The 23,293-nt window shown below is 45.2% G+C and overlaps 10 protein-coding genes across 10 annotated transcripts; 3 read left to right on the top strand and 7 right to left on the bottom strand.

The window, feature by feature from the left end:
- Positions 1–2,357: 2,357 nt before the first annotated feature.
- On the top strand, positions 2,358–2,741 carry TbgDal_XI18620 (hypothetical protein, unlikely; the record flags this gene model as incomplete). The annotated part of the gene is made up of 1 exon (XM_011782704.1): positions 2,358–2,741. One exon carries the CDS (start codon positions 2,358–2,360, stop codon positions 2,739–2,741), a length of 384 nt encoding a protein of 127 aa, XP_011781006.1.
- Positions 2,742–4,468: 1,727 nt separating this feature from the next.
- TbgDal_XI18630 (hypothetical protein, unlikely) lies at positions 4,469–4,837 on the bottom strand (the record flags this gene model as incomplete). The annotated part of the gene is made up of 1 exon (XM_011782705.1): positions 4,469–4,837. The coding sequence occupies one exon, from the start codon at positions 4,835–4,837 to the stop codon at positions 4,469–4,471; it is 369 nt and encodes a 122-aa protein (XP_011781007.1).
- Positions 4,838–7,549: 2,712 nt separating this feature from the next.
- TbgDal_XI18650 (hypothetical protein, unlikely) lies at positions 7,550–7,870 on the top strand (the record flags this gene model as incomplete). The annotated part of the gene is made up of 1 exon (XM_011782706.1): positions 7,550–7,870. The coding sequence occupies one exon, from the start codon at positions 7,550–7,552 to the stop codon at positions 7,868–7,870; it is 321 nt and encodes a 106-aa protein (XP_011781008.1).
- A 1,602-nt stretch (positions 7,871–9,472) lies between these two features.
- TbgDal_XI18660 (CMP-sialic acid transporter, putative) lies at positions 9,473–10,798 on the bottom strand (the record flags this gene model as incomplete). The annotated part of the gene is made up of 1 exon (XM_011782707.1): positions 9,473–10,798. One exon carries the CDS (start codon positions 10,796–10,798, stop codon positions 9,473–9,475), a length of 1,326 nt encoding a protein of 441 aa, XP_011781009.1.
- Positions 10,799–11,308: 510 nt separating this feature from the next.
- TbgDal_XI18670 (ATP-dependent DEAD/H RNA helicase, putative) lies at positions 11,309–13,018 on the bottom strand (the record flags this gene model as incomplete). Its single annotated transcript, XM_011782708.1, has 1 exon — positions 11,309–13,018. One exon carries the CDS (start codon positions 13,016–13,018, stop codon positions 11,309–11,311), a length of 1,710 nt encoding a protein of 569 aa, XP_011781010.1.
- A 920-nt stretch (positions 13,019–13,938) lies between these two features.
- On the bottom strand, positions 13,939–15,840 carry TbgDal_XI18680 (hypothetical protein, conserved; the record flags this gene model as incomplete). The annotated part of the gene is made up of 1 exon (XM_011782709.1): positions 13,939–15,840. One exon carries the CDS (start codon positions 15,838–15,840, stop codon positions 13,939–13,941), a length of 1,902 nt encoding a protein of 633 aa, XP_011781011.1.
- Positions 15,841–16,075: 235 nt separating this feature from the next.
- Positions 16,076–17,452, bottom strand: TbgDal_XI18690 (RBP37; the record flags this gene model as incomplete). Its single annotated transcript, XM_011782710.1, has 1 exon — positions 16,076–17,452. One exon carries the CDS (start codon positions 17,450–17,452, stop codon positions 16,076–16,078), a length of 1,377 nt encoding a protein of 458 aa, XP_011781012.1.
- Positions 17,453–17,881: 429 nt separating this feature from the next.
- On the bottom strand, positions 17,882–18,766 carry TbgDal_XI18700 (exosome-associated protein 2, putative; the record flags this gene model as incomplete). Its single annotated transcript, XM_011782711.1, has 1 exon — positions 17,882–18,766. The coding sequence occupies one exon, from the start codon at positions 18,764–18,766 to the stop codon at positions 17,882–17,884; it is 885 nt and encodes a 294-aa protein (XP_011781013.1).
- A 615-nt stretch (positions 18,767–19,381) lies between these two features.
- TbgDal_XI18710 (hypothetical protein, conserved) lies at positions 19,382–21,232 on the bottom strand (the record flags this gene model as incomplete). The annotated part of the gene is made up of 1 exon (XM_011782712.1): positions 19,382–21,232. The coding sequence occupies one exon, from the start codon at positions 21,230–21,232 to the stop codon at positions 19,382–19,384; it is 1,851 nt and encodes a 616-aa protein (XP_011781014.1).
- A 686-nt stretch (positions 21,233–21,918) lies between these two features.
- TbgDal_XI18720 (hypothetical protein, unlikely) lies at positions 21,919–22,266 on the top strand (the record flags this gene model as incomplete). Its single annotated transcript, XM_011782713.1, has 1 exon — positions 21,919–22,266. One exon carries the CDS (start codon positions 21,919–21,921, stop codon positions 22,264–22,266), a length of 348 nt encoding a protein of 115 aa, XP_011781015.1.
- Between the last annotated feature and the right edge of the window lie 1,027 nt (positions 22,267–23,293).

The raw sequence follows: 23,293 nt of genomic DNA on the forward strand, positions 1-23,293 counted from the left end.
GGGATGAAAAAGAAAAAACAAAAACAGAAACAAAACAATACAGTAAAAGATAAAGATAATGATGAAGCGCTCGGCGTGTTAAAGTGCAACAATAAAAAAAAAACAAAAACGGTTCAGTGGACGGAAAGGTCGAAAGTTACTGGAAACAAAAAGCGTAGACGGGAAGGGGAAAAGAGAAGCAGAGTTAGAGGAAATAAATAAAACAAAACAAAAAAGCTTTTATATTCTTCTTTTATTATTATTATTATCTCCTTTACAATAATACTAATAATAAATAAAATAAATGAATAAAATGATAACAACGGAGAAGAACGTAAAAGAGGAGCAACAAAGCGGAAGCAAACGAACAGACACACTGATGGAAAAATATGATGAAATATTTTTTGAAAAAAAAAAGAAAAGAAAGGTAAAGTAAGATTGGGGGACTAGGCACACACACAAACAAACATGAATAAACATATAAAACTAAATATATAACCAAATATATAAATATTTATGTGCTCACTCAATATCCCCTTTATTTTGTCTTTTTCAGTATCATTATCATTATTTTATTTTATTTATTTATTTATTCTCCCCCTTCTTTTCCTTTTTTTTTATATTTCCCATCTTATTTTTCTTTCTTCCATTTTGTTCGCTACATCATTTCATTTCACTCTTTACGTTATCTCTCTCCATCTCTTCCTCTCTCCTTCTCTCTTGTTGTTCTTCCAGCATCACAACTATTTTCAGTTTCTTTTTTTTTTTTTGCTTTTTTTTGATTTTGTTGCTGTTGTTATTTTCTCTCCCATCTCCCTTTCTTTTTTTTTTCTTAAAAAAAAAAAAAGCAAAAAAAAAGTTTTTTTTTCCCCTTCCTCCAAATGATCCGATCAACGCACAAACACACACTTCGCTGTTGAATCATTCCCTCCCTCCCCAAAGAAAAAAAAACAAAAAACAAAAAGAAGCTCACTCACTCACTCACACGCACGCACACACACACACACTATATATATATATATATATATATGCCATTCACATATTCAAACAAAAAACGAATGAAAACAAAACAAGAAAAAAAAGGTAAATAAAATTAAATTAAACTAGGAAAAAAAAACAAAAAAATTGACGCCACAACAATTTGTTGAAGCAAACGAAGAGGGGAAAAATATGAAAAATGGACAAAGGAAAAGCGCAGCAGCAGCAGCAGCACCCGCTGCTGGTGCCACACACAAATTCACTCATTTGTTCAATCACTCATATCATTAAATACGTATATTATATATATCTACATATATGACAGAACACATTTACGCAATAGTAATAGTAGTAATATATAGATATATTTACTTATGGAAATATATATATATATATATATATATATCAAACACAGCAAGAAAGCGGATGGTATTTAGTATTGGAGCCATACCGCCTCATTCCTCAGGCTTCTCACCTCCTTTATTTTTTTCTTCTCTTCTCACTTGTGCCTCGTTTTTTCTTTCTTCTTTTCTTTTCTCTCAAGTTTGTTTTCTGCTGCTTACACAAAAGTGGATGTAATGCGTATAAGCAACCGCACAACAAACCAAACAAACAAACAAAAGAGTTAGAGGAAAGGTTACAAGTGATGATGATAATAATAATAATAACAATAAGGGAAGAAGAGAGACCCAAAAACAAAATAAAACAAAACATTGAGCAAATAGAAATAATAATAATAATATTATATAAATTATATATATATATATATACAATATAAATAAATATATATACATATATAAATATATATAATTATAACAATAAAACAAGAAGGAAAAACGCAGTGAAACATGAAATGTAGTTACGGAAAGAAAACCAAACAAGCAAACATAAAAAAAAAGAAAAGAAAAAAGAAAGAGAGGGGGAAAAGGAAATCAGAAGACACATCAACACTCCGCCAAAGTACGAAGAATAGGGAGCATACAGATAATATATAAATATATATAAAGATACATATGTATATAACATAATAGAAAGAACATAAAAACGAAAGAAAAAAAAAACGACGGTCAATCACCAATCAAAACGTCAAATTGATCCCGAACGGAACAAAGTTGTGGGGAACGCGAAAACAAAAAAAAACACCCACAAAAAAGACGTGGCGGTGGTGGTGGTGGTGGTGGCGGAAACTCAAAAACGAAAAAAAAAGGAAAAGAGTGAACCGAGCCGCAGGAGACAAATATCAGGACAAGAAAAAAAAAAACACCAACCCACACATATGCCTAAAAGCGTAAAGGGAAGAAGTGGCCATCAGAACTGATAACAATAAAAAAAAACAATTGATGAAAAGAAAAGTAAATGACAGATTTGACGACGACAACAACAATGACAAGTAAATAATAATGATCACCATTATCATCATTTATATCATCACAATGCCACAACAACAAAAAAAAAAACAAAATCACGGAAACTCATCCCTTCTCTCTCTCTCTCTCCCTCCCACTCGCCTTTTGTTTCTTTTTGAACTTTATTGTCGCTGTTTCATTTATTTCTTCCTCTTGATTCGTATTTATTTATATAAAAGAAAAACCATTGCTTCCTCGGACTCCCACACGAAACAGCCTTTAAAACAAAACAAAAGAGCGCTAACAGAGAAAGTCAGAAGGCAAAGAAAGAAAGAAAAAACAAGTCAGGCACACAAATATGTAATTAAGTATAAATTTATAAATATAAATCTCCACCACAACGCAAAAGATAAATATCAAGATTATATATATAAATAATATAGTTTTTACATATAATTTTTAATTAATTATGGCGTAATGAGGGGACCTGAAATATCCAAAAACATTGAGAACGAAATCCACAGGAAAGTATACTGAAACCCAGTAGAGAAAGGGGAAAAGAAAGGAGGTAAAAAAAAAAAACAAAACACACACACACACACACACTTACAACCAGAGTGTCAGAACCTTAAATATAATTAAATATGGTTTAATAGGGGGCAAATATAAGTAAATATAAGTAAATATAAGTAAATACATATAATACATATGCACCATATGTATAGATGTGTCATTATTAGCTAAAAGGCGGGAAATACACAAACACAAACACAATCACAATCACACACGCAATATAATAACAATAATGATGGTAATGGAAGAATTCATACGTAAATGTATGAAGGGACCATAACATGAAAAGGAAGAGAAAAGGAGGAGGAAGAAAAACAAACAAATAAAAACGCCAAACATAATCAAAAAAAAAAGGAAGGAGGTATTCTTCTTTTTCATCTTCGTGTCTTTACTGAATTTTTTTTAGATTGTTTTGATTCTTTAACCTTGTTTTTTTTACCTTATTCTTTGTACTCAGGAGGTGGGGACGGGGGGGGATATCTCCCGCGAAGCAAATTGAATGATGATAATGATAATGATATGGCAAAGCAATTAGTGCCGGGGTTGCGTGGGGCAAGTTTTAGAGGGATATGAGGAGAAGGAGAAAATAAAGAGGGGAAAGGGGGGAAATGAAAACAGCAAACACAAACACAGGAGCCTATTTATGTATTCATTTTATTTGCTTATCCATTCATTCATATTTAATCCTTCATTCGGTCACAAAAGAGAGGTGCACGCATGCGCTAATGTATTCAACATGTTGGTGCAAAATATATCAAGCGAAAGAAAAATAGTACAAAAAATGAGGGAGGAACTAAAGGAAAACAGAAATGGGCTGGCACGCGAGTTTTTCGAATAGGGCAAAGTGTAAAGGGAAAGGGAAAGGAACAGACAGGTACGCGCGCGCCCATTCATTTAAATCACGCGCACAGGAGCCCTCCACCCGCCTCATATTATTATTTTTTTTCTTTTTTTTTGTTTAATCACCCCATCCACCCACAACCCAAAGACAAGGGGAAATTTCCTTGTATTTTTTTCTTTTTTCCTTTCCTTTCCTTCTTCTTTTTTTTTTTCTCTTATCTCCTCTCCTCTTTTCCTTCTTTCACCCTCTCCTCTCCCCTCCCCTGTCACGCCCTGTAATTGTCAATGCCATTATTATCACATTGTCATTAGCTCATTCAGTTATTTTATTTCACTATTGGTTAGGTCTGATATTTTGTTATTCTTTTTTTTAATTTTTTTTGCTTTCCCTCTTCCCCTCCCCCCTCTCCCCTCTCCGTTTCTTTCTCTTTCTTTACTTTACTCTCCTTTCCTTCTTTTTGAAACTCCTTTTTTTTTAAATATAATTTTTTCTTTCTTTTTCTTTGCTTTGTTTTTTTTTTTCAGAGGGAAAGTTGGATCAAACTTTTTTCTCTGTGGCTGGCGTTGTTGGTGTTGTTCTATTATCATTATCATTATTATAATCATTCATTTTCATTTTTTCCCCTTCCTCTTTTTTTGTCTTTTCTTCTTCTTTTTTTTCCTTTTTCTTCTTTTTTTTCCTTTTTCTTCTGTTACCTTTTTATTATTTTATTTTTCTTTTGTTATTTTATTTTTTTATTTTTGTTTGAGCGTTACTGTCCTTTTTTTTTTTGTTGTTGCTGGGTTCCAAAAATTCGGCGAGTACTCCAACAACAATAACAATAAATAACAACACGGAGGGAAGTGAGAAGGAAGCCACACACATATATGTATAAACATAAGCACAAACGCACGCAAACACACAAAAACGAACAAAAAAAAAGCAAAGGAAGGAAGGAAAGAGACACTAAAATGTCTGAACTTCCACAAGTGACAAAACAAATACGGGAACGGAAAAACGAAAGAAAAAAAAGGAAAGAGAAAACAAAAACAAAATAAAATAATAAAATAGTAAAAGATACGCACAATGAAAAAAAAAGTACAACATACATACTTTTATAACTCCCTCCACAAATGCACATGACCACTAGCCACGACCACGTGCACACAAAAGAAAAAAAAGGAAAAGGGAAAAGGAACAAGGAAGAACCAGAGGAAAAAGGGAAAAAAAAGAACAACAACACACTTTTCCAATGTGTTTCTCATAATATATATATATTTATTTATTTATTTATTTATATTTTCATATTTATATTTATTTATTTATACCTACAAAATATATATATAAATATAGGTGTGTCTGTGCATTTGTGTCTATGTTCATATATGTGTTCATTCATTCATTTCCCCCTTGTTTTTCCTTCCTTTCCTTTCCTTTCCTTTCTTCTCCCTTTTTTCTTTTTCCTCCTCCCCCTCTTCTGTTAGTCTATTTCAAATATTAGGTTTTTGGGTTTGTCCTTCCCCTATTTCTTCCCTCGCTTCCACAGCTCGTTGGAAACATGCGGTCTCACCATTTTGTATTGGTCATCAGTATTTTACTTCGTATGGTGTGTCGCAGCCTCTTTCGTTTTGATCATTTCACTTATATCGAGTCTTTCTTTTTGATGTGTGTATGTGTGCGTGTGTGCATGAGTTCGATTCTTCTCTCCCATTCGACGGGAATGTATGGGCTCAGTCATCTTTTCTTTTCCCTTTTTTTCGTGATTACTTTTTCCTTTCGTCTTCATGCTTCAATTTATGACCCATACATACACATACACAACACATACACATAAACAAACAAACAAACAAACACACACACACACACGGACACATGATTTGCTCCACCTAAAGCGCTACATCGACATCACTTTACTTCTTCTCTTCGCTGTTTCCACGCTTTGCTCTCTCTCTCTCTTTTTCTCTCTCGATCTCTCTCTTTCAATCCTACGACTGCTCCAAATACTTCAACCGTTTTCTTCGCTAACCGCTAGTTTCTTTTCTTCTGATCGTTCCTTTTCACGTCATGCATTTCCCCCCCCCAACACACACACACACATTCTTCCACTTACCATCACCTGCTTTCAGTTGACTTTTACACATATGTAAGCAACAGCGGCGAGATAACGTAGTCGGAGGCGGAACTGCGTTGGTTAACAGGCTGCCGCGACACCTCAGGTCCCGGGAGCTGTGAAGCCTCCGGGTGCTGCTGCCGCTGCGTAAAGTATGGAGAAGAAGGGCTTAATGGCATCGCCGGCATCTCCACCGGAGAGTTGTTCGTATATGAAGTCGGTCGCGAGGTGTAGACGGGCTCAAACGAATACCCCTGAGACGCATTCAACACACGAGATTGTTGTTGTTGTAAGTGGGGCGGATGATGGTGGTGGTGGTGGTGATGATGATGCGTTTGCTGTTGTTGTTGTTGCTGCTGAAATGAGTTGTGGTGATGTTTGTAAGACGGGCCCGGTGGCACTACGAGTGGACCTCTACCTTGTTGCATTGGGCCACAACTACCGAAGGAAACAGGTCCCGCTGCATGTTGCTGGTGCAGCGGCAGGTTGTTGGTCATATAACCACTGGAACCGCCATGCGGAGATCCCGCCTGTTGATGCTGTTGCCGATAGCCACCGCGGCTCTGGTACGGGTGCCCGCCCATGTGTTGGGAATGCCCACTTAGGCCGCCGTGGGGATGGGGGTGGGAACGATGCATCTGCTGAAGCTGTTGTGGGTGAAGGTGGCCTTGGCCTCCACCGCCTCCGTAACCACCCCTGTAGGCCGAGTTGTATTGCTGCCGCTGCGACCGCATCGAGTGGCCTTGAGACGGCATTTGGGGGGAACGCGTGTTCAAATGAACACGGTGAATAAAGTTACACAAACTTCCACGCCCACACCTTTCGCGTTCGTAATGCTGCAAAACCGGAGATATTTCGTGGAGTCACTGTGTTGAGCCTCCTCGCTGCCCTTCGTACGGTAGACTTGCTCTGAAGGCACTTGCACCGGGTTCGCTGCTCCGCCTCGCAAAGAGTGACCCGCGTTGATGTAAAAAACTGAGCCTGGTTCATGTCGCTCGTATGGTGCTTCTTCCAATAAGGCAACAGGTGTGGACCAGTGAACCAGATTGACAGTCACAGGCAAGTCACCGTCACGTGGTTCTGCAAAGGTGTGCCGACTGTGGATGAAGTCACAACGGTCCCCGTGGGCACACGAGGCATTGGTGGAAAAGGATTTGCAAAGGTATAGTGCGTAACTCGGCTCCTTTGTACCTCTGTTTCGTGACAAATAGTTTTTCGACCCAGAAGTAGTCTCGATGAATTCGGACGGGATACACAGCGCTTTGTTCTTGTCAGCACTCAGCACGTGGAAGCGGCGGTCGTGCTGACCCGACTCATTGGCATCGATATTATCCCCATCAGTACCCTTGTCAGGGGCCACTAATTCTGTTGGCGCCTCGAGTGGTTCCTTCTGCGGTTTGCTGCTACTGCACCTACTGTTGCTCCCGCTCCCAGGAAGTACCTTGGTGAAACAACTTTCAGGTCGATCCGTGTTAGGCAGCACAGGGGAAAGAATGTCTAACCCCGCCTGCTGCTCCTGTGGCGAGCCCAAAGAGTCCTTCGCTTCACTCATTCTCTGCTCGCGTGTTCCCTCTTTCTTTTGCACTCTTGCTGTCACTCTTTTGATTCCACGGCTTCGAACACACACACACACTCTCTCTCTACCGTCACTTCCTTCTTTCCTTAGTACTCTTTTCGCCTACGTCGCCTCCAATAGGTTTTTCTTCCTTTTCCTTGATAGTGATACTGGCAGTAGTTATAACAATGAGTAAGGAGAGAATTGCAGTCAAAAAGAAAAAAAAAGTAAGAAAAACAATTCATCACACAAGAACCCTGGTCCCCCCCCTCTCCCTCCATCTCCTTTTTGGCCCCCTTTCTTCCGTATTTTTTATTATAACAATTAACTATTTATTTATAGAAATATCCCTTCTTCCTTCCTGGTCGCTTGTTGAAATCTTTCTTCACATAGAACGGTCGAGTGGAAGTGGCGAGAGAATAAAACACAAAAGAAGAGTGGCGAGTGGCGACGAGGCAGCGATACGTAGAGCGCAGGGCAGCCCTCTAAGAACAGAAGCCGAATGCTAATGATGACAACGATAATAATTGCAGCAAAGACAGTTGTGATTATGATGGGTCCCAACGAAATAATGAGTACGAACGCCCCCGCAGAAGTGAAGAAAAAGAAAGGAAAGAGGACAAACAGCCCATAAACAGTAAAGCTCACCGCAGCACCCGCAGACACTGACAGTACAACAGAGCGGGCATTACCCCAATTATGCACGTTTCTTTTTTTTTTTTAATTTCCCCTTTCTTTTCTTCTCTTTCTCCTTTGATTTCATTCGACACATTCGAGCACAACATCAGACACACACGCAACCAATAGGGGGAAAGGGAGCATACGTTCACTTCACGGCAAAAGGAAACAATGCGGACAACCAACTTAGAAACAACTGCATGGCCCTCGACTCATTTTCCCTCAACGCAGCGCTCCTCTGTCATTTGTACTATTGCTACAAATGTTTATCCATTCCCCTCCATCCACGGAAGTGGGAGTGCAAAAGCATGAAATCACGAAATCAAAAAAAAAAAACAACGAAACTGCGACACCTCATTCTTAACAATCTTGACCACATTTCACATTAAGCCTGAATTAGTGTGAAAGATGTCAATATGGAAATAATACAACAGTAAAGGGAAGATGGAAATGGGAAAGAGGATGTGAAAGGCTCACCACAAGCAAATGCCGCTTCTCTCCATTTTTTCCATTCTTTTACCCACAAACAAGTTCACTCCTTGCAGTTAAATCTTCTCCCTTTTGGCAACAAAGCATGACGATTGGTGTTGTTACCGTCGTTAGCCGCTGCCGCCCACATCAATAAATATGTGGAGGAGACAAAAGATAAAACATAAGCACTGAAACTAATGAAAAGTGAGCTAACAGTTAACTCAACAACATCAACAACAAAAAAGTGGTAGAATGGAATAAGAGCAACAACAGCAGGTTGAAAAGAAAAAAAAACCTACACTTCCACAAAACTAACACACACACATTCGTACAACTTACATCCCTCTCCGGTCAAGTCATGGTCCACTTTCACTTATGAAAACTAATATTTACCAACCGGTGCTGCAAGTCCTCATGAATAATCGACACGGCTACGATTCCAATTCTTTTTATTCTTTACGCATCGCCTCTCTCCCTCTCTTTCTCTCTTGTCATATGGCGCTGTGTTCTTCCCTTCCCCCGGTTGCACTTGCGATGTGCCAATTTGTATTACCTCGGACCCCTTCCTCTTAATAATACCGAATGCGCCAACACCTGGAGGAAGGGTTTTGAAACGCATATGAGTGTTACGCAAAAAAAGAAATACACTAAAGAGGGATCGGAGAAGTGGGAAACTGACATGCAGAATCCCCACTGGGAACACTGCCGTGTCTTTCCACAACCATTATTTTAGTTTATGAATATTCCACATCATCTTTTCTCCTCAAGCACCCCTCCCCCCCTTCACTTCCACACGGTGCATTACTAATAGACGCCGTGATGGGGGTTTCTTCATTCGTCCTTTCACCATCCCAAAATAACGGAACACATCCACCACTTCAGTCCCAAAGGAGAAAACAAAAACAAAAAAAGAACATTCAACAGACCTCTCTCCCCCTCGCCCTCCCTTTTCACAATGCTTCTCAACCGCGACTATAAATTATCAGCGCCACAATGCAAAGCATGCTTCCGATAACAAATAGTATGCCAGGAACAAAAGAGTATATCAACAACGATAATATTCCACTTAACACAATAGAACACCCCGCTGCAAAGGCTTTCATGATATTGTCCGTATGCTTAATTACCAACGCCACTAACAATCCGCCCACTGCCTGAACAAAAATCATTAACCACACGAGGGAGTCGAAGCCACGGAAGTACTCTTGGAAAAAAGAAGTGCCAGCATTGACATCGTCGGGCGTCGCATTAACTTGGGCTTGACCTTGAGTATTGGAGCCAGAGCCTGCGAGAAGCTGTGCGACAATATAACAAACAACGGAGTACGCGGAAAGGTGAACGTTTTTCGTGGAGGTATGAGAACTGAGCGAAGCGTCCTTAGATTTGAAGAGCCATTCCGACATGACAGCACCTGCACTGGAACATAAAACCGCCATCGTTGTTGCCACCACACCCACTACGTAACTACCGCTGATTTCCACAGAATTCGTCTTCTCTTCAGGTTTCCGATTACTATGCTTGCTGCCGAGCTGGGCTAACACCACACCTGCCATCAACAAAAAGAGGGCCATCCACTGCTGTGAAGAAAACGTACGACCGAGAAATATCCACAGGAGCAGAGCCGTACCGAGTATTTTTGTCTGGTAGGTTACCTGAAAGAGTGTGGGCTCCATATTCGCCAATGCCACAAACATAACATAGTTCTGGAATGCGTAAATGATGGCGGGAACGGCAGTTGGCACCGCACTTCGGTGGAGAAGCTGCAAAAGAAATAAGCCACAGAAGCTCTCTCGATTTATCTCCACTTCTATCGACTGGGCGTCAGAGGAGAGATCCGCGGGGGCCGACTCCATGTCAGTTGCGAGCTTGGCTCCATTACTATTATCTTCATGACTGTCCTCATAACACAATAGTTTTTGATCCTGCTTCAAGGTTTTCACATCTCTCATTACATCGGATCCACGATGGCCCAGCGGAGTTTCCGATGCATTGGTCCCGGAGTCGTCAAGTACGCGAGAACCGCGGGGGGCGATTGTGGAAAAAACGTCCCACGCGCACCATGCGAGAGACATTAGAAACTTTACCATCTCAGTCATCATCACAACATGAGAGGTGTTGAAGCGGTTGGAGGGATCTTTGCTGGATTGTCTTTGTTGCGTGTAGCTCATAAGTATCACAATCGTTGCATTCTGCACAGTGAGAAGCACGAGGAGAACGTAATGAAACAATGAATACGAGTTGGCCTGCGAGCTGAACTGGGAACTACTCACACCCCTCAAGGGAAACATCTAGAGCTGACGGGATCGTTGGATCCCTCCCACCACTTTCTCTCTCTCTCCCTCTCTTCAGTTTCCTTCTGCACTTCTTTATTTATTTCTTGTATGATATTCCACACCAGCCTCCCCCACAGCAACCCACGATACCGCTCCCTCCAACGTGGCTCTCCTCCGTAGTTCTTTTCCGCCACGCTGCCTTCCTCAACTCGCCTCCAGTGTGAAGGTCGTTACAAAAATATCTGTATATATGTAAAAATGTATAAACTACAAGCGCCACTACAAGAGGACCATATGGAATGAAAATGATTAGCAAAATATGTGCCACGCAAGAAATGGTTAAAGAATACGGGCCAGAAGCGTCTCGAGCACATAAAATATATATTGCAGTAATGGCGTGCCCGTACAGTCGCCCAGGAAGGAAAGGCGCAGTGTAGCAATATATATATATATATATATATATATATATAACACTAACAAATCTCCTCCCCAAAATAAAAGCTACATGCGGCGCAGCCACAGCAACTACGATCCAAAGGAACGTCGCTCCGCATCGACATCAACTGCAGCGTAACGTCTCTGTACCTTGAATGGGATATTCAGGACCTCACAAAACGCGCTAACCTCACGCACTGCAAAACGACTCAAGATAACAACTGAGACTCCATGTTCACCAAAACGACCAACTCGACCGCACCAATGCGCGTACTCCGCTGACGACCGAGGTGTCGCCAGCATAAGTACATGAGTTAACCCAGAAATATCGAGGCCACGTACGGAAGATGAACCGGAAATAATAATTTTCCTGCCACGCGGTGCCAATGTTTTGCCACGAGTGGAAGATTCAGTGTCATTCACTTGCCCGCTGCAGCGCAGCGGACTACAGGAGGGCACATCATCTCGAGTTATCTCAGGCTCGACAGCATCCCCTGCAAAAGCAGGTTTCAGCACCTCCCGAACGAAGAGCTCTCGGCTCGCCGACTCCGGTAATATCACTAAAATCTTCCCCTCGTCGTAACTGTGGCAACAGGTCGAGTTTGACTGCTTCATGGCTACTGCAACACACTCCCGTTGTTCCGCTAATGTGTCTGCCGTGTAAAAGAGGTGCTGAATGTTGGCTGGAACACTCACCTTCGATGTGTTCCCCGTTGTTGCCACTTTTTGTGAAAAACTCTGGATCTCACTTTCGAAAATGCGGGACGTCCTCGACTCCAATATGTTCTTTTTCAAGAACCGGCGCACATGGTTGACTGTGGAGCCAGCCAAAGTGGCACTCGTGAATACCAACTGCACCGGCGCCTGGTACTTGGTAAAACGGTAAAGCTCTTTCATAAGTAAATTACCTGCAGCATTCGGGGATGTGGAGGGCAGCACATCATCCACCTCATCCACTACGATGAGATCGAGGCTAGGAAGCACAGGCGTGCGGTTGAAGGAACGGCGTTTTCGGCCCCGTGAAGCATCGCGCTTCTCGAGAGCATCCTTGTGCCGCCGAAAAAAATTCCAAAACACCTCCGGGGTTGCGACGCACACATAAGGCCGCCGGTCCACCGCCTTCACTACGTTCCCAGCCCCGTCACGAATCAACTCCCGTGTGAGCCGTCTGTACACTACGCCTGGAGGTACGTCGCTGGTTGCGGTAAACACGAGCCGATCATCATCCTTGTACCACCACATTTCCCGCATCCACCGGGCTATCTGCATGCAGAGGTTGTCGTTCTGAGCAAGGAAAAGGACAGAAAAAAGCTTCATCGGACCGTCACGCATCAGTCTTGCTATAAGAGCCAGACACAGAGCGAACGTCTTTCCAGTCCCCGTCGGGGCGCAGAGGGCCACGTCTTGGCGCGCGTAGAAGTGCTGCAAGGCACGCGCCTGCACGACCGTAAGGCCTTCAAAGCCGCACTTGTGCACTTCCGAGGGAGACTCACCCTCCCGCAGTTGCTCAAAACGGCGGTGGAGGTATTCGACGAGGTACGGGGGGAGGCCCATCCGTTTGGGGTCGAGTATTGCGACGGGCCGTTGCCAAAGTTCCTGCAAAGGCGTCGACTGAAGCGCCGACTCGTCGATCTTTACGTCTGACAGCGACACATCACGCAGCGGCTCGGGTCTTCTGGGGGTGAACACCAGCGGTCTGCAGTCAGAACTTCGAAAATCTGTAAATTCCTCCGGTACCTCGCGGAACCGGCGCGGAAGACGCTTCTCACTCCTCCACAAGGCTCGGACACAGCATCTCATGGCACTCTCCCCTGAAAAATCGGTGTCATGCTTTGCGATGGGTGTTCCCACGATATAACAAAGTTACGCACGCAGAACAGAGAGGGGGGAACGAAACCATGGAAAAACAGGAGAGGGTAAACAAGCGAATAAAAAGGTTAGCATAGCCTCTTTTGAAGATAAGTATGGAGGGAATGATTACTACGGTGTGCTCATCGTGGGGAGGGGAAGCTTACGATAGAAAGTACCAACGGGTGAAATGAGACGAAAAAAAACAAAAATATATATATGATCAACAAAAGATACCAAGGTCCTCTACATGCTTCAAAACATTCAACGATATACTTACTCCTCATCGGCTTCCGCCGCATTCTCATCATTGCCGGCGTTGTCCTCAACAACTTCTTCAACCTCATCCCCCACTTCCTCCTCACTGCTCTCAACAGCCTCATTGCGAGGTTGGGTTTCCTTGCAGCGGTGCCTCATTATGTCAAGTACAGATGAACCATAGTAAGTTGCTCCGGAGCAGGCGATAGTAAGGGCGGGCATCAGTCACCCACAACTGTTTGTTCGATATGGAGTAGAGTAGATACACTGTACTAATGGAGTGTAGCACCTCCAAATGGTAGCGATTTGGCGGTGAATTCCTTTTGCGGTTTCTTTTTTTTTTTTTTTAGCGTTACCCTCGTCGATACACTACTACTTCTAATAAAGGTGCTAAGGATGGCTATAAAATGCAGACGCTGGGAAGAGTAAGGAAAAGTATTATGCATTCCTCATCGTGGTTGACTGGCGAAACGACAATGCGCACGCAGCGTGCCAATCGTGCCCCTAAACACGTACGCATACACACTTAAACAAATGGAAAAAGTTTGCAAATTAATGATGACAAAACCACCATGAGCTTACCTACCGCCCAGCGTAGCAGCACACATTACCGCTCACAGCACCACGTACAAGAACCTCTCGTAAGGAATGATTGGCTCACCGAATGCAAACTGGGCGGCTGAGGCGAAAGAGTCCAAGCTCAACTCAATGGCACCTTGTTCCTCCCGAACACGACCCATGCCTTCATGGGCAGCAGTGAGCCGTGGGCTGCAGTCGATCGCCAACTGAAAGTAATGCGCCGCACTGACCAAATGAGTTTCACGGGTACTTGACACATTTCCCGGCCCCAGTGCCACTAGCAAATCAAGGCGGCCAAGAAGCAAATATGCCTCAGCACAGTGGCTACCCACTTGCAGAGCTTTTCCAAGCATTGTCTGTAAGGATAGTACCTCATCATGGCTCAGAAGCTTCCGCTGCTCACGCATGTACCGGTCATCCTTAACCCCCCGAAGCTGAGCGGCAGCTCCCCAATTTTGCGCAAAGCGACGTTGCCTCAAGAAGTAGTCGAAAGATCCTTCAATCAAATCAATCTTGACACGCGCTGCGGAGCATAACAAGTCACAATAGGCTTGTTTCTGCTCACCCTGTACACCACTTATGTACTCTAGTCCTGCATCTGCGGCGAGCTGAGCGATGGAACCGCAGCCAACCAGCAGCGCGACATGCGCTAATAAGGCCCAGTGGCCAGCAATCAATCTTTTGTGTTTCCCACCACTACTCCACACGTCGTCGAGAGAGAAAAGTTTCATGGCAGAATCGTCAACGGGGAAGACGGCGTGGCCGGACGTGCTGGACACCTCCTGAGGTGCTTCCTTCGAGGCAGCCTCCACACGTCCCACTAACACTGCAAGAAGGTTCTCAACACACTTCTGCTTACGATGATCAGCATCGTCCACCACATTTTGTAATGCAGTGAAGACGACCCCACACAAAACATTAAGGGGATACATCTGGCCAGCGTGACCCGCCACCTTCGAAGCTTCTTCATACTCTCCAGAAGCAGAGTGTAACAAGGCCAACAACACGAGGACTTCAGCTTCAGCTTGACATCGCTTGAGAAGGAACTTTACTATCTCCATTGCCCTCTGTTCCTCACCGATGAGTGCACTCAGCCATGCCTGTTTGGCAAGCAATATAGCGTCCATAGGGTTTGACATGTTCCTTGCCATTACGAGCCCGGAGGAATATTCGAGAAGCTTTCGCACCCTTCCCTCCAATGTGCTGCGGCCACCACTCTCCTGAACCTCACGCCCCAGGCAATAGCAGGCCGTACACAACTGTAAAATCGTTAGCGGACAGCAATGCGCCGACACTGCCCTCTCCGCCAACCGTACGGCTTCCCGGAGTGACACTTCCGTCCCACCCTGCACCCCAAGACGCGAGCCTAACAAAAGAAACCGTGCTGCGAGCCACCGCCGCGAGCCAACAACTGTGGGGAAGGTGGTGGACGGCGCTAAACCCCCTTCACATTCAGCGTTGATCCCTGCGACACAATAACTGTCGTCATCATCCTGCTGCGTTTGGTCCGTGGTGGAATGTTGTGAATGGTGGGCAGTTGGCATTGGTGGCGAAGAACCGCTCCCTTCTTCTTCGTCATCGACCAAAGCGCGAGACGTATCCTCCATCATACTCATCAGCCGCTCCAACGGCACATTGTTGCGCTGCAAACACGACATGGCCACATCCACCCACTGTTGTGCTGACACAGGTGGGGAAAACGTGGGGTCTCTTCTGACTCTCAATGCGGGTTGAGTGGCGGATGCATTGTCACACACTGCAAACGCCGCAACCGCCGAAAGCTGTTCCGGATGATCACCCGGGTTGAGCATAATATTCCAATAATCACACACTAAGTGCGCCAGTGAGGCCCCCCCCCGACTTTCTTGACAACGAAAAACAAGAGACGAAACACAAAGATGGCAGGAGTAACGACGAAATTTGGCAGCGCACAGCATCGCCCAAAAAGTTACCGCGATCACATGTACGAATTCGGGCGGCTACGTGTGCATACTCAGGCCTTGCCACCTGTGCACAGAGAGCCGCAAATCGTGCTAGCACCTCTGGGTCCGTCCCTTGATATTACGTGCACATTCTCCCCCAAAAGGAAGAAAACACGGCTTTTACAATAATTTACCGACAGCATAGTCTTCTTCCCACCGCTTCAGTTGGGATGCAATAACAAATAGAAGACTACACCCACCTCCTCCCATTTTCGGATAGATCGTAATCCTCGGGCAACATTTCGTCCGCTCGGCGAACCACCATTCCATGCCTCAGTGAAACGATGTTGAGACGCGCGTCAAGAACACCGCTCACCAGGGTGTGACCCTTCAATGTGGCGCCATTGAGACCCTCCGATGCCGCTATCGCTTCCTCAACAGACGACATGCCAAGTAGTGCCGCACCAGTGAAAGATCCACTTCGGTCATCAATTGAAATGCGCACATCTACAACAGTGCCATACTCTGAAAAGCAAGCTCGCAGCTGATCGACCGTCAACCAATACGGCAGTCCATCTACTACCACATCAGGGATAAAAGACTGATGATGAGAGAATCCTCCATCCCCACCCTCGGCGGCATCTGCGCCCTTAGACGGGTCCTCGACAACCTCCACGCCCACCTCCTCCAATACACGATCCACATCTGCACGCGTGTACACATTATACTCCGGCTCATGTAATGCAATGAAGGTAAGCTCTCTATAGTAGGCATAACAAACAGCCTGAAGGGCGTTATTCATTGAATCAACAGTCACAATAAAGTCCTGAACGTGGCTCACACCGCCGGATCGTCTATCATCCCCAACCTGCTGTTCACGCACCAACACACATGAAACTTGACCGTAGCGCCCAAAGTACGTGTTCATTGTTTCCTCATTTAACTGGTATTCAGAAGTCATACGAACGTACAACTGGGTTAAAGCCGCAGGTGTAGTCACCACTGGTGGCCGCACGAGAAAAAGCCGGTCCAACTCCTCTGACCTCTCTGCCTGGCCCCCGGAAGTCGTCGGCGCCGCAGAGGTCAACGACGGCTCTATCCTCGAGTCGGCTTGTGTGTGCATATCCTTCCCAGCACTGTCGACCATTCCCACAGAGTCAACCGCCTTCACCACACCACTTTCTGATGCGTCTTCACTTGTACGCACCCTAGTTTCTAACTCACTTTCCTCGCGCTCCCGCTTACGACCGCTAATTGGCTTCGTTTCTTCGCTGCTAGACGCGTCAGGGGCACCGCTGCCACGGCCACTATCGTTGACGTTATCATTAACTGGCAGATCCCGTTCGATCCCCACATTGCTGACGGGTGGCGCCACGACCAACTCGGGGAAGGATAGGAACGAAAAAATGTTAGAGCAGATGCTTCCCGCCACGGGGGAACCAAACCGGCGACTGAGGCAGAGCAAAATAAGTTTCGCGTGCTGTTTGGTGGCTGGACTCACTGATGAAAAGAAGAGTGGCACAAGAAAACAATTTTCCGCATACACACGGTGTAGGTGCGGCACCAAATGCAGTAAACGAGCCAAATGATAAGTTTGCAGGTCCCGAGTCCCCGCCGATGTGCTCATGCCTACTGTTCCCCTCCCCCACAAGTTTTTTCCCTTGTTTTCAAAGGAACGTCTCCTCCGCCTGGTCACGTTCCACTGCCTTTCTCTTTTCTTCTCTTTTTTTTTTTTTGATTGGGCTGGAGCAACCACAGTCCCCTTTGCGGTATTTGTACCCCAACCGCAACGAAATTGCCCTTGCACAGGTGTTTAGAGTCACAACAATTGAGAGAGGTGAGAGAAGGTCGATGTTCAATATGAATCCTTTGAAATCGCACAGACATAACACATATGAAAAAAAAAAAACATGACTCGAAACACTTGAAGGATAAACGGCCCAGAGTTGAGAGCCACAAAGAAAGTGATACTCCGAACAACACACTGCGCCCTGCCAGCACAGATACCTCACTCACTTCTAATTCTCCAGTAGCACCGCCCCCGTTTCCTCCTCTATTATCCTTCCTTTAGGGGATGTGGGTCCGTCACACTATTCTTTGAGCCGTTAATTTTTGCCGCAGCGACAGACGGCTTAAGGATTGCTGCACGTAGCGCAGCACTTCGCAAAGCGAACTCGTTTACCGCACCCGTAAGGAGTAACGAAGAGATTGAATAACTCCCACTCTGTACAAATGTTATAATTCCATTCTCATCACTAAGCACTACCGTAAGCAGCCCATCCACCACACTTTCTTCCGCTGCATTTGTATCCATTAGGAACCGCACCCCCGACGCACCTAACTTATACACGCCAATTGTCACTGCTACTGGAATGGTGTGAAACCGCAAGCGTCGACTCTCTACCTCATCACCACTAGGGAGGCGTGAGCGCGGAAGCAGCATGTTGTGAATGGCGGCAACGACAGCGTGCAGTGCTGCTGCCCGAAGGCCGCCATCAGCGTTAAGGATGACCAACTCTACCTGCAGCACCCAGCAGGCTTCGCCATTAATAATGTTCAACTCTGTGAGATCCATGCAGGAGATGATGGTGGAGCGTACAAACCGGGCCACTTCACGCAAAGCGGCGGCGACTTGGTCCGTGCTGTGACTCTGAAAGAATGGGGCGGCCACATCAACAGTAAGGCGGCCCTCATCCGGCTGATCAGATGGAGGTGGTCCAAAAACGCCGCTGACAGTACAGTTCAGGCACGTACCGGTGTTGTCAGTATAAAGCGTAGAGGCAAGGAGGCCATCACCACCTTTTGAGTCGCGGAGAATATGTGGCTCACGAAGGGCATCCAACGGCCGACCATCCAATCGCTTATTTTGCACAAGGAACTGGTGGACGTGTTGTTGAAACGAGGCAAGTTCCACAGCACCGGTGGCGGGTGGAAGTGACATGTAACACGACTAGTGCCTCGAGGTTGCAACAGGTGGGGATTGGGGTAGAAGAAAATACTTTCCCGTCCAGAAGGGAAAAAAAAAACAAATGCAAAGAGATATTTAAAAGGAAAAGGAAAAAAAGGAAAAAAAAGAAGGGTGAAATATGGTGAAACAACAGAGAGCAATAACAGCACAAAGACGAAACATAAATCCGCCGGAGAAGCAGCGCACAATGGTCTTATGTTTACAATTATATCTGAACATCTGAGGAAATGTCTAGCGCTACCCACGGGCCGGAAAAAAAAAAACCTCACCACCCTTTCGGCAACGATTGTGCGGCCCGGTGCGGTGGTGTCGCATCCACGATATGCCCATTCAACGTGTGCAGAAAGAGAGATATTGTAATATATAGATATATAAATGTGTTAATGAAGGAGCAAGAGAGAGAGAGAGAGAGGGGCGAGTAGACGGAAATATTTTCTATGCAATCCTGTTACCATTTAGGCGCGGTGTAACACAGAAATACATACACACACGTGCAACCCTGCATAAATTCTCTTTGCTCCGTTCGTTAACAAGGCAAAACATAAAATCAAATACGTTTAGTATAAACACTTGGGAGCATGGACGCCGTTACGCGTCCACTACGAGCTTCGTTCCGCACCCCGAACAAAACCGCTGGGACTCGAACGGTAGCTTCAAACCACATTCAAAACAGTAACGGATCCTAGGGGCACCCTCGGTGGATCCAACATCATGAGCTCCTTCAGCAGTAGTAGGGTGTGTTAAACTTGATACGGATAGTCTCTTATCTGTGGGGAGCCGCGCTGATGTCGCGCTCGGTGCCAGCGGTGTCTCCAATGAGGACCTTCCAGCTGCATCTAAAGCTGGTTCGGATTTGCGCGGGGGGTTTGAGGGCGCCATCACGGCTTGTTCGTGAAGTACTGGTTTAGCGGCAACGCCACGCGCCGTCAGCGGTTTTACCTCCTTTTTGACCACCTTCCCCGCAGCATTTGGTGTCGCGGAAGGTCTTGCGCTCTTCGGTGGAGCTTTGTGACGTTCAAGACACACACTTTCGTGCTTCTGAAGTCGATCTGCATTGAAAGTACGGTTGCAGAATCGGCATCGTGGCAACTCCTCCTTCTTGGCACCCAGATTTAGCCGAGACTGAACATTCTTGAAGTGGGAAACATTATTTAATTGTATTTTCTTCGCTGGTGCCGCTGGTGAAACTTCGTCATCACCACCCCTTGAGTCCACCGAAACCGACGTATTACCAGCGACTTCACTGCTTGCAGGGACTTCACTCCGTCGGAGACTTACAGAAGTTCTGTCATTCTTTGATACCGTCGACCCCAAGCTACTCTTCAGAGAGTACCGCGCCCTACTTGTTTCGTCACGTGGAGGTGAACGAGCTCTTGGGGTTACAGCACCCACATCATCACATATCTTCAATCTTTCTATATCTTGATCGAGGTAATCGACTAGACTTCCAACTTGGGGACTAGAATGGGAAGCCTTTATCTCAACTCGATGACGGGCAACACTGACAGCCTCCAAGCCACTCTTTTCCTCTGTGGATGGCTGTTGCTCCTCCCCATTCGGTGCATTGTCAGGGTCACCAGATGGACGCGGTGTTTGACTGAGTGTTGTGGGGTCCAACAATCCGGGCTCACCTTCCTTTACCTCGTCACCCACATCTGCAACGGCATCGATTTCTTCTTCCTTGTCTTGCGGGAACGCTTTCGGGATCAGCTTTTCTTTCCGTCTTGCAGTTGCTGGCTCGGCAGCAAGGCGGCGAGTCTTGTTTGGTGTAGCCGACTTTGCAACTGCTCGGCCAACAGGTCTCGACGCACTCGCGCTCCCCGGCTTGCAGCTGCGCTGATGGACCTCCAAGCGGTCAGGCAGGAACGTGCGGCCACATGTTTCGCATTTCAGTAGCATGTTCTTGTTGAAATGTTCAATCTGCAGCTCATTGAATCGATCTAGCTCACGGCCTGCGAGTTCCGTACCTTTGTCAGCTCCCTTACCGATGGATTGCTCCACAGCAGGCATAGCCTTTAGGTTTTCTTCATGGCTTTTCGGACTCATGGGCCGAGGCCCACGCTTTAAAGGATCCATGCGCTCCCATTCAATGAGTTTCTTCACGTAACACTGTGGTTGATGGATGGGAAGGCTCACACGGCTAAACTGTTGCCCACACAAGTAACAGAAGAGAAACTGTGGACGAGAGCCGGGTCCAGCCTTGCGCGCCGCTGCAACCTTACGTGGCGTTTTGTTGCTATGAATCTCGTCTTCAAGTAAGCTGTACAAACCTCGTGTCACAATTGGTGTGGCTCTCGCTCCGCCGCTGTCCCGCCCGGCGTGACTGTTAGCCTCCGTAGCAGTTTGAGGAGCCTGCGTTCTCCTTACTGAAGACGTATGCAACCTTACCCGTGCCTTTGTGGAATTGTCATCACATGGGTCGCGGTGCTGAGAGCTCATTCGTAGCACCGGTATACTAACTTTGCTATTAAACGTAAAACAAAAAAAGATAATGAACAAAAATAATGATCACTGTGTTAGCAGATTAGAAAAAAGAGAAAGTGGATATTGAAATACAATACCCCCATTTCCTTTAACTCTCTCTTCCTTCTCCGCATACTATCCACAATAATGCTCATAAGCGGATTTATTCAGCTCCGCACGTACGGGGAAGGAGGTGGAACGATTACGTACACCTCCCCGCACTCTTACAAAATCTTTCCCCTCTTTATTACCGCAGGTTCATTATCTGAAACGGCAACCCTTCCGTCAGCACCCACAACACTTCCCCCCCCCCCGCCTCGCCTCGCCATTCCTCCTCCTCCTTTCCCTTCATAAGCACATACAAGCAGATATGCATTTGCACATATATAAATAATTAAGTACTTCATCACATAGGGATGAGAAGGAATAAGCAGAAAAATGAGGGCAAATAATCAGGGAATGAGCAGCCACTTATCATTTTAGCTCCATCACACTTTCCTGCGTAATGCGAAGGGAGAAGACCGCCGTGGATCCGCACGGAGACGATACAAGCAGTGAAACAGAAATAATTATAACAACAACAACAATAATAATAACAATAATATCGATCAGCATGGGGGGAGGTAATACGCGAAACGATAAACGGTTTACTCAAAACAATTATGACAATAATAACAAAAAGGGTAAAATTTTTTTTTAAAAAAAAGGTGACAAATACGAGGAGAGAATCAGAGGAAAAGGGGAATCACGAGACAAATACGAGGCCGACTGGCTTCCCTCAATATCATGCGCCCCCGTCATTTCAAAAAATTGGTTTTCCCTCTGGCGCCATCTCTTCTTTTTTTTTACGTTTTTTTTTCAATTATGGAAAAATCGATGTGTACACCCATCGCTTCTTTCCTTTTCATTCCTTCTTATTTGGCTCCCCCCTCCTCCTCCTTTTCTTTCGTACAACACTTCGTAGCGCACGCATACATACACAAAAAAAAACATGTACGACCGCACAATAAAAGAAAGATATATTTAATTTAGACTTTTAAATCTCATGCTGCGTTCCCACATCCCTCCGTCAAAAGTTTTCCCATTGGCATCGCATCCGCTACATGAGATTCGTGCTTTAGTATCCACGCACACCTTTTTACTCAACCCCCAAATGAATTAACATTTTTATTTTTTAAAAAAAAAAAGAGGACAGAAAAGGTAAGATAAAAGATGGAAAGAAAAGAAAAGAAAAAAAATACAAACAGTTAAATAAAACGTCAAAACGATGCCCCAATCCAAAGACTTACTTCGCCTTCCTCGCAAGAGACTTGGGAACATATGGTGTGGCACCACCCATCATTACAACTTCCATTTCCTCATCACTGAAGGCTCGGGGACGGAAGTGGGCCGGCAAGTCATTTATTGAGTCCAAAATGCTACTGGTGCTGCCGCTGCTGCTGCTGCTTGGTGACGTGCCGCTACCGCCCATCTTGAGGCGGGCGTAAGTGAAGCGAATAAGTGGGTTGCGTCGACACAAATGCGTGGGGAGAAACATACTTCTTCAGTTGAAATAAAAATAGAGAAAGAAAAAAGAAAAGAAAAGACTCTACACCTTCTGGTTTCTTCTTATGCCTTTGATTTTTGGCTTCGGTGTCGGTTGCTGCTGTTAGAATTTTTCGCACCGGGCACTCACCAAAAAGAACTGGATATGCTTCGCTTTGCTTTGAAGTAAAAAGAAAAAACAAACAAACATAATACGAAGACGACAGCGGACACACAAATGCACATTGACATATATATGTATTATATAAGCCACATTGCTCTGCTTGCTTGAAAGACCACAAATATCTTACGAACGGTAACAACCACTGGGACCGCAAGAGCAGCCGGAGAGGCTCACACACACACACACACACACACACACACACACACACACACACACACACACACACACACACACACACACACACACACACACACACACATGCGCACGTGCTGAGTTGTATAGCCTTCAAATTCCAACAAAACTGGAGATGAAACAAAATGTCGGCCTGC

The sequence above is a fragment of the Trypanosoma brucei genome, chromosome 11 (assembly GCF_000210295.1).
Source record: "Trypanosoma brucei gambiense DAL972 chromosome 11, complete sequence".
In the NCBI taxonomy this organism is placed as follows: domain Eukaryota; phylum Euglenozoa; class Kinetoplastea; order Trypanosomatida; family Trypanosomatidae; genus Trypanosoma; species Trypanosoma brucei.